Genomic DNA, 10,000 nt, shown 5'->3' with positions numbered 1-10,000 from the left:
AAATAAAATAGGAATTTCTCTTTATATGCTGATATAGATTGTCATACAGTGTACAATGCAACTTCAGTATAAGAAATGAAGTTATTTAAAGAAAGGCAACATCAAAAAGATAGGTCTTCAGCCTTGATTTAAAAGAACTGAGAGTTGCAGCAGACCTGCAGTTTTCTGGGAGTTTGTTCCAGATATGTGGAGCATAAAAACTAAATGCTGCTTCCCCCTGTTTAGTTCTGACTCTGGGGACAACAAGCAGACCTGTCCCAGACCACCTGAGAGGTCTGGGTGGTTCATAGTGTAGTAGCAGATCAGAAATATATTTTGGCCCTAAACCGTTTAGTGATTTATAAACCAACAAAAGTATTTTGAAATCAATTCTTTGATGCACTGGAAGCCAGTGTAGACACTTCAGTACTGGAGTGATGTGATCCACTTTCTTGGTCTTAGTGACTCGAGCAGCAGCGTTCTGAATCAGCTGCAGCTGTCTGATTGATTTTTTAGGGAGACCTGTAAAGACTCCGTTACAGTAGTCTAGTCTACTGAAGATAAAAGCATGGACAAGTTTTTCCAAGTCTTGCTGAGACATAAGTCCTTTAACCCTTGATATATTTTTAAGGTGGTAATAGGCTGACTTTGTAATTGTCTTAATGTGGCTGTTAACATTCAGGTCTGAGTCCATGACTACACCAAGATTTCTGGCTTTGTCTGCTGTTGTTAACATTATCGTTTGAAGCTGAGTGCTGACTTTAATCGTTCTTCTTTTGCTCCAAAAACAACCACCTCAGTTTTTTCTTCATTTAATTTAAGAAAGTTCTGGCACATCCAGTCGTTAATTTGTTCAGTGCACTTAGTCAGTTGTTGTATTGGACTATAGTCCCCTGGCGATAAGGTTATATAAATTTGTGTGTCATCCGCATAACTGTGGTAGCTTATTTTGTTGTTTTCCATAATTTGAGCCAGTGGAAGCATGTAGATGTTAAACAGGAGAGGCCCCAGAACGGAGCCTTGGGGAACTCCACACGTCATATTTGTATGCTCAGATGTATAATTCCCTATCGACACAAAGTAGTCCCTATTCTTTAAATAAGACTCAAACCACTTTAGTACTGAGCCAGAAATGCCAACCCAGTTTTCCAATCGGTCTAGTAATATGTCATGGTCGACCGTATCAAATGCAGCACTGAGATCAAGTAGTACCAAGACTGAAATTTTGCCACTATCTGTGTTTAAGTGGATGTCATTAAAGACTTTAACAAGAGCTGTCTCAGTGCTGTGGTGTGGTCGAAAACCAGACTGGAAGGCATCAAAACTGTTGTTTAGTGACAAGAAAAGGTTGAGTTGTTGAGAAACCGTTTTTTCAATGATTTTACTTAAAAATGGAAGGTTTGATATCGGCCTATAGTTGCTCATTAATGACGTGTCTAGATTGTTCTTTTTTAAGAGTGGCTTAATGACTGCAGTTTTCAGGGCCTGTGGGAAGATACCTGAGAGAAGAGACGTGTTTACAATCTGTAGAAGATCTGGAGCCAAACAATTTGCAACATTTTTGAAAAGGCCCGTTGGTAGAATATCAAGGCAGCAGGAGGAGGTTTTCAGATGTTGTATAATGTCCTCCAGGTTTTTACGGTTAATCATATGAAATTGGGTCATATTGGAATCTGTTTTGCCTGGACACTGTGACAACACATACCCTGTACTCGATATGGAAGCACTGACTGTTTGTTCAATTTTCTGAATTTTGTCATTGAAGAAGGTGGCAAAATCATTGCAGGCCTTTGTGGATAAAAGTTCCGATGCTCCTGGTACTGGAGGGTTTGTTAACCTATCGACAGTAGCGAACAAAGCACGTGAATTATTATTGTTTTTGGCAATAATGTCCGAGAAGAAGGACCGCCTTGCATTCCTCAGTTCCAAATTATAAGTGCGAAGTCTCTCTTTATAGGTGTTGTAGTGGACCTGGAGATTAGTTTTTCGCCACCTGCGTTCTGCTTTTCGACACTCTCTTTTTTCTGTTCTTACCAGTATGGCATTTCTCCATGGAGATCTTTTCTTATCAGAGACAGTTTTTACCTTAATGGGAGCAATGGCATCAATAACATTTGTAATTTTACAATTGAAATTGTCTACAAGCTCAGTGACTGAGACCCCTGAGAGGGTGGGTGTGGACGAGAAAAGCTGACTGAATGTTTCACTGGCGTTTTCTTATTAACTTTGTTTGGACACTTTTTTGCACAGAGATAGTGCCATTAAAGAAAACACAGGAATGATCAGAGAGAGCAGCATCAGTCACCACAACCTTGGAAATGTTCAGACCCTTCGAGATAATCAAGTCCAGCGTGTGCCCCTTGTTGTGTGTGGGCTCCGTCACATGCTGAGTCAGTCCATAGTTCTCAAAAATACAACACAGTTCTTTGGTCCCTCTATCCTGGGGGTTGTCAACATGAATGTTGAAATCACCAGCAATAACTACACAGTCAAAGTTAATACAGATTAAAGACAGCAGTCCACTAAAGTCGTCAAAGAAGGATGCACAGTATTTAGGTGGCCTGTAGATAATTAGAAATAAAGGTCGAGAGGGGGACCTTAGCTGAAGAGCCACATATTCAAAAGAAGCAAAGTTTCCATAAGCTATTTGAGTACATTGGAACGAGTCGTTAAACAAAATGGCGACTCCACCTCCTTTCTTATTCGCTCTATTCTCACTCATAAAACTGAAGTTAGGGGGAGCTGACTCAATGAGAACAGCATCACTGTTATTATGGTCTAACCAGGTTTCAGTTAAAAACATAAAATCAACATTGTGTTTACTAATAAAATCATTGATTAAAAATGATTTACCCGCCAAAGACCTGACGTTTAGTAAGGCTAATGTTAGTGTGTTAAAATAGTTATCTGTCTCGTTTTTTGGGACAGGCTGTGGCTGATGAGGAATGGATGCTAAATTTGCTAAGTTGGCAGTTAAGTGCTTCTTTCTCTTACTTAGCGGAGTCACCATTCTTTTTCTATTACCTATCACAACATAGATTGACGAAGAATTGAATACACAGGGCCCAGGCTTGTCCTGGAAAGAGTCATGAGTGCCACTAGGCATGCAGCCTGGGCCCAGCACATATCAGTTAAAGCTTGTTTCATTCTGTACACAAGCATACTTATCAGTCTGGGGAGAAGGAGTTAGCTGCCGTCCTGGAGGGGGCAGAGGTGCCTGGCGTTTTACTGTCAGTGGTTGAGTCCAAACAGGGTCAGTTTGATGCTGGGGGCGAGTGATGGGAGAAGGTAGTGGGGTAAACTTGGTTCCAGCATCTACCAGCTGCTCCATCCGGTCAGTGAACCCCAACATGTGGCAGGGGGACACAGGGGAAAGGGTGAGTGGGGAGAGCGATGGATCCTCAAAGGCGTCGGTGTTGGTACGGGGGTTTGAGGAGTGTTGGACGGGTGAAGGGGGTTGAGATTTCTCGTCTCCGCTCTGAGGTCCTCCATGGTCAAATCTTTGCTCAGGTGGGGGCTGTGGTGGATCACTGCCGCACTTTGTTGTGTCTTCCTCTTGTTTTGTTTGTGTTGATTTATCTTGTCTCGTGTCCTTGGTTGAGGGAGCAGATGTGTGGTGCAGAAAGTAAAGTAGGCTAGAGGTGAACAGCTTTAATCCTGGCTTGTTAAGGAAAAGTCCATCTGCTTTAAAAAGATGTCTGCGGTCCCAAAGATTTTTTAAATTGTCAATGAACCGCAAAGAGTGGACGGTACATGCAGTTGAAAGCCATTTGTTCAGTGCCAACAGTCTGCTGAATCTCTCAGCTCCTCTTCTGACTGGTGGTATAGGGCCACTGATAAACACCTCCGCGTTTAGGGAGCTGACTGAGTTCAGCAGAATCATGAAGTCACGATTCAGCACTTCAGACTGTTGCTTTACAACATCATGTGACCCTATATGCAGTATAATGTTTTTCACAGTTGGGTGTGCTGCCATGATATCCGGGATTCTTTGGGCTAAGTCAGACACCATGTCTTTGGGAAAACAGAGAACTTTGGTGTTTTTACTGCTTTTTATGTTTTTTACAGCAGAGTCACCCACAATCAGAGTTTGGTGCCCAGTCGTTAGCTTTCCCTGTAGCTTTTTACTTTTTGAATTGCTCTCAGTCCTTACCCTGCTGTGTGACGATGAGACGCAATCCAGGTCATGTCCAGGGTCCTGCAGCAGAGGAGCAAATCTGTTATCCAGTTGCACACTCAGTTGTTGGGGAGGCATTTTGTTGCTAATTCTCCCTTTTGCAGCTGTCCACGGCTGTGTCCTACTGAGTACAGGGGTAGAAGAGGCGCTCTGCCTGGATGGTAATGCAGGCCAGCCGGTCATATCACAAATCTCAGGGCGCTGTGCCCTGCCCGTTAGTCGTCCTTTCCAGGAAAAGGATTTACTCTTAGGCTTTGCACCAAAAGAGTTCCAGGGAGGACTACCACTTGTTGATTTATTACTTATTCCACAGCCCTCCTGTTTGTCCGTAGTCTTGCTGGTGCTAGTTAGCCGTGTGTTGGCATGCTTCTGTCCATTGTTTTGGGTCAATGGTAAAGTGGTGTCATTCCCACATGATCCGTTCACTTCCAGGTTTACTTCAACTGTTGAATTTTGGTTTCCAGAATAACAATCTTCTGAAGGAGTTTGTAGTAGTCCTCCATGGAGAAGGGAGGCATCTTGCTGCTAATTAGCTTTAGCTACAATCACTTTAGGACAGGCTTGAGCTATTGGTAGGCCACTCTCACGCAGAAAAATGTTGAAATATGGCAATAGCCTACTATGTCTACAAAAAATGTATATTCCAGTGATTTATAAGTATCCAAGAGCCGCTGCTCATAGTTTCTCTAAGAGGAAAAGTAAGATTATCAGCAGAAATATGCAAGCAAAGGCAGGAGCAAGCAGCAAAGCGTCTGCACTGTAAGAAGCAGAGGCAGGAGCAGACTGGATTAGGGTAGTAATTGCATCAGCTGGTGTATAAAAGCCAGGAGCTGTCATTGAGTTAGGGGCCTTTGGTTTGTAGTCATATGTTTTTTTGACTGCTGTTTAAAGTAACGTGCAGACCTGAATGTGATTGTGAGTTGAAGTTGAAATTGTTTTTTTTTTTTTTTTTGTTATAACTTTTATTTTTTGCTCAGCTGTCAATGATTGTTCACCCACTGGTAAGGACAGTTCATTATTTATTTTTTGTGGAAAAGACAAACGTATCACGTTAAAGTTTGAGTGATATAAAAATAAACGTGGAAACAAAGGAAAACAGTGGAGTTACTGAGTCTTGTTTAAGAGCGTCAACCACAGCGCTTTACAAAGGACAATAAAGGGAACAAAAACGTTGTCAGAAAGTTGCTCCCACACTTCATATATATATATATATATATATATATATATATATATATATATATATATATATATATATATATATATTAGAGAGTGATGCCGGACAGTTCACACTCAGATTGTGTGTGTGTGTGTGTGTGTGTGTGTGTGTGTGTGTGTGTGTGTGTGTGTGTGTCTGTCTGTGTGTATGTGTGTGTCTGTGTCTGTGTCTGTGTGTGTGTGTGTGTGTGTGTGTGTGTCTGTGTGTGTGTGTGTGTGTGTGTGTGTGTGTGTGTGTGTCTGTGTCTGTGTGTGTGTGTGTGTGTGTGTGTGTGTGTGTGTGTGTGTGTGTGTGTGTGTGTGTGTGTGTCTGTGTGTGTGTGTGTGTGTGTGTGTGTGTGTCTGTGTGTCTGTGTGTGTGTGTGTGTGTGTGTGTGTGTGTGTGTGTGTCTGTGTCTGTGTGTGTGTGTGTGTGTGTGTCTGTGTGTGTGTGTGTGTGTGTGTGTGTGTGTGTGTGTGTGTGTGTGTGTGTGTGTGTGTGTGTGTGTGTGTCTGTGTGTGTGTGTGTGTGTGTGTGTGTGTGTGTGTGTGTGTGTATGTGTATGTGTGGTGTCTGTCTGTGTGTGTGTGTGTGTGTGTGTGTGTGTGTCTGTGTGTGTGTGTGTGTGTGTGTCTGTGTCTCTGTCTCTGTACTTGTCTGTGTGTGTGTGTGTGTGTGTGTGTGTGTGTGTGTGTGTGTGTGTGTGTGTGTGTGTGTACGTGTGTGTGTGTGTGTGTGTGTGTGTGTGTGTGTGTGTGTGTGTGTCTGTGTCTCTGTACGTGTGTGTGTGTGTGTGTGTGTGTGTGTGTGTGTGTGTGTGTGTGTGTGTGTGTGTGTGTGTGTGTGTGCAGGTCTCAGAGGAGCTCTCTATGGCTGCTGGACTCTGCAGGACTGATCTCAGAACAGATTCCCCTGAACCCGTCTGACTTCTGTCCATACAGCGCCACAGGAAGTACCACGGTGAGACACAAGGACCGCGTGTCTCTTGTGGGAATTGCTGGGTCTCTATAAATTAAAGAGTGGGGTCTAGACCAATGTTTTTTTGTCCAGCCAATTACCCCCTGAACTAGCCTGACCAGCCAGCCCCACATCCAGATGTTGGGTCTGGGAACTCACCATTGGCTGGGCTCAATCCGAGGGGCGGGATCAACGGATGTCTTTCAAATTCCCTCTGCACGTGATAGGACAGCTCTCCAACCAATCAGAGCAACGCTAGCTGATAGATTATAGGGGTGATAGAATGATTATATAGAGCGCAACAGTCCCGCCCACAGCGGGTTCCGGAAGTAAAAATACAATGCAATTTCTCCATTGACAGTTGCAGTATAAGCCATGAAATCATAACCGTCGATGGTAGACTTAAAACCAGCTTGCCGACATGACTAAGCGATTGTATATGCTCATATAGACGCCACAAATCATGGGGCACTACCCTTGTTTAGAGATAAATGTCTTTTATTCGTGATGTCTTGAATAAGTACTTCATTACCCACAATCCTGAACAATCCCACAATCCCACAGTGATGCCTCTGATTGGTGGAGCTCATGCTGGTGAGGAGGATCCATCACGAGGATTTACGACACTGCACGAATCACGATCGGTTCCACGCTTCTGACGTTAGCCTCCACCGGGAAGCTAACGTTAGCTTAGCTAACAGCTAATTCGGCTAACCGCTAGCTGACAGCTTGATTCAGTCCAAAATAACGTTAACTCAAACTAAACACTGGGTAAAGCCGTCTACAGCTGACGTAACAGCCGTTATATATGTTAACGGTTATTTTCAGGTTTATTTTGAGGGTCTTTTAAAGTTATTACACGCTGTCTCAGCTAGCGGTTAGCCAAATTAGCTGTTAGCTAAACTAACGTTAGCTTCCTTTGTTCAGTGGTGCGCGGTGGTTTATAGGATGAGTAGTTCCTTCGCTCTGAGATGACGATATGTACACAGTGTTGTACCTTTGACTTTTTTTGAATTTTCTGTTTCTGTTTTTTCACTCGAAATGATAAGTTGTATGTTTATGAGTCACGTCCCATCTGGTTAGCTTAAGGCACGGTCTAAAACTCTTTATATACAGATTTTTCCAGACGTCTATGGGAGAAATGAATGGGAATTTTACTTCCGGAACCCAAGGCCTCTCGGACAAGGGGCGGGACTGTTGAGGTCTATAGGGTATTTCACACTGTTCCTTAAGGTCTCCTAATAGGGTATGTAACATTGGTTTGGCTGAATATTGCTCAAATGCTATTTTAGTGTTTGTGGGGTACCCCAGGGTTCACTTCTTGGCCCCATCCTGTTTTCCTTATATATGTTGCCTTTAAGGGCTATTATAGGAAAACATAACCTGTCTTTTCATTGTTATGCAGATGATTTACAAATGTATTTGCCTATGAAACCGAATGACAGTGTCGCACTAGACTCCCTGCTTCGCTGTATTAATAATATTAAGTTGTGGCTTTCGTAAAACTTTCTTCATTTGAATGAAGCTAAAACGGAGTGTGAAGCGAGTGAGGGGACAATGGAGCGGGAGATTGGTCGGAGAATCGGCGCAGCGGGCGCGGTATTACATCAACTTTATCGCACCGTTGTGACGAAAAGAGAGCTGAGCCAGAAGGCAGAGCTCTCGATCTACCGGTCAGTTTACGTTCCTACCCTCACCTATGGTCAGGAAGGCTGGGTCATGACCGAAAGAACGAGATCCAGGGTACCAGGAGGGTGGCTGGCGTCTCCCTTAGAGATAGGGTGAGAAGCTCAGTCATCCGTGAGGAGCTCGGAGTAGAGCCGCTGCTCCTTCACGTCGAAAGGAGCCAGTTGAGGTGGTTCGGGCATCTGGTAAGGATGCCCCCTGGGCGCCTCCCTAGGGAGGTGGTCCAGGCACGTCCAGCTGGGAGGAGGCCTCGGGGAAGACCCAGGACTAGGTGGAGGGATTATATCTCCAACCTGGCCTGGGAACGCCTCAGGATCCCCCAGTCGGAGCTGGTTAATGTGGCTCGGGAAAGGGAAGTTTGGGGTCCCCTGCTGGAGCTGCTGCCCCCGCGACCCGATACCGGATAAGCGGACGAAGATGGATGGATGGATGGATAAAACTGAGTGTATCGTCTTTAGTACTTCAGGTATGCCAAACTGTCCAGCTGTGAGTTTGGGAGCCCTGGCTTCATACCTTAAGCCAGCTGTCAAAAATCTGGGGGTTACTTTTGATTGCAACTTGAAATTTGATAAGCAAATCAGCGATGTTGTTAGAATGAGCTTTTTCCAGCTTCGTCTCCTGGCTAAAGTTAAGCCCTTCCTTAACAGGCACGATCTAAAAAAGGTCGATTCATGCCTTTATTAGTTCACGGTTAGATTACTGTAATGCTCTCTATGTTGGTCTGAATCAGACCTCCATCTCACGACTTCAACTTGTACAAAATGCTGCTGCTCGCTTTTTAACTAACACATCTAGACGCGCATACATCACTCCTGTTCTCTACACCCTTCATTCAATTCAATTCAATTTTATTTATAGTATCAAATCATAACAAGAGTTATCTCGAGACACTTTACAGATAGAGTAGGTCTAGGCCAAACTCTGTACTTTACGAAGCCCCAACTATTACAGTGGTTGCCTCAAGAGCAAGCATTAGCAGTAGCTATTGCGACAGTGGCGAGGAAAAACTCCCTTTGTTGTTAGGAAGAAACCTGGGACAGACCCAGACTCTTGGTAGGCGGTGTCTGACGGCACCAGTTGGGGGAGTGGTGAATGGTGGCAATAATAGTCATAATAAAGATAGTGAAACAGTGATCACAATGGTAGTCGTAGTAGTTCATGTCATAGTAGTGCACAGCAGGGCGTTACGGGGTGTAGTGTGGCACAGCAGCCTGGGTGGACGCGGTTGGACCATTCATTGGTTCATTGGCTCCCTGTGCGTTTTAGAATCGATTTTAAGATTTTATTGTTTGTTTTCAAGGCCTTAAAGCAGCCATATTATGCTCATTTTCAGGTTCATAATTGTATTTTAAGGTTGTACCAGAATAAGTTTACATTTAATTTTCAAAAAACACCATATTGTTGTTGTACTGCAGCGCTCTCTCTCACTGCTGCAGATCCTCTTTTCACCTGGTCTCTGTTTTAGCTACAGAGTGAGACCTCTTTTCTTCTTCTTCTTCTGTACTATCTTTGATTGCACTGCACATGCCCAGTAGCTCAGATGTAGATCATGTCAGCTAGCTAGCTCCATAGACAGTAAAAGAAAGGCTGTTTCTACAACTTCGGTCAGTTACAAGTCAGGATTAGCTGGGAGACTTCTAAATGAGGGCGCACATGGAAGTAGTTCTTTTGTAGATTATGGTGAACTTGTGTGTGTTGTAGCAGTGCTTTGCTATTGAGAACGAGGTAGCATGCTAGCGTTAGCATGCTAGCGTTAGCATGCTAGCGTTAACATTAGCGTTAGAGAGGAGCTGCAGGCCCTGGAGCTCTGTCAGGGCAGCGGCGTTTGGTAGTCCGTTTACCCAAAAAACTGACTTTGGTATGGAGTGCCGTGGGCAGCCAGCCGTGACGGAGCTCCATCTACCTCCCAGCAGGCCGGGCGGCGAGGCAGCAACACAGGCAGCAACACAGGCAGCAACACAGGCAGCAACACAGGCAGCACCGGCCGCTGAACTCCCAACACGCAG

The 10,000-nt window shown here is 44.3% G+C and overlaps 1 protein-coding gene across 1 annotated transcript in view; it reads left to right on the top strand.

Moving 5' to 3' along the window:
- The window catches only part of tfr2 (transferrin receptor 2), a 52,025-nt gene that overhangs the window by 10,846 nt on the left and 31,179 nt on the right, over nucleotides 1-10,000 (top strand). The window contains exon 6 of the mRNA XM_036004546.1: nucleotides 6,203-6,311. Coding sequence (XP_035860439.1) covers nucleotides 6,203-6,311 — 109 coding nt within the window. The remainder of the gene's footprint in view (nucleotides 1-6,202; nucleotides 6,312-10,000) is intronic.

This window comes from Sander lucioperca, chromosome 8 (assembly GCF_008315115.2).
Source record: "Sander lucioperca isolate FBNREF2018 chromosome 8, SLUC_FBN_1.2, whole genome shotgun sequence".
Lineage (NCBI taxonomy): Eukaryota > Metazoa > Chordata > Actinopteri > Perciformes > Percidae > Sander > Sander lucioperca.
The sequence above is the reverse complement of the archived record's forward strand: the minus strand, read 5'-3'. Positions and strand labels throughout refer to the sequence as shown.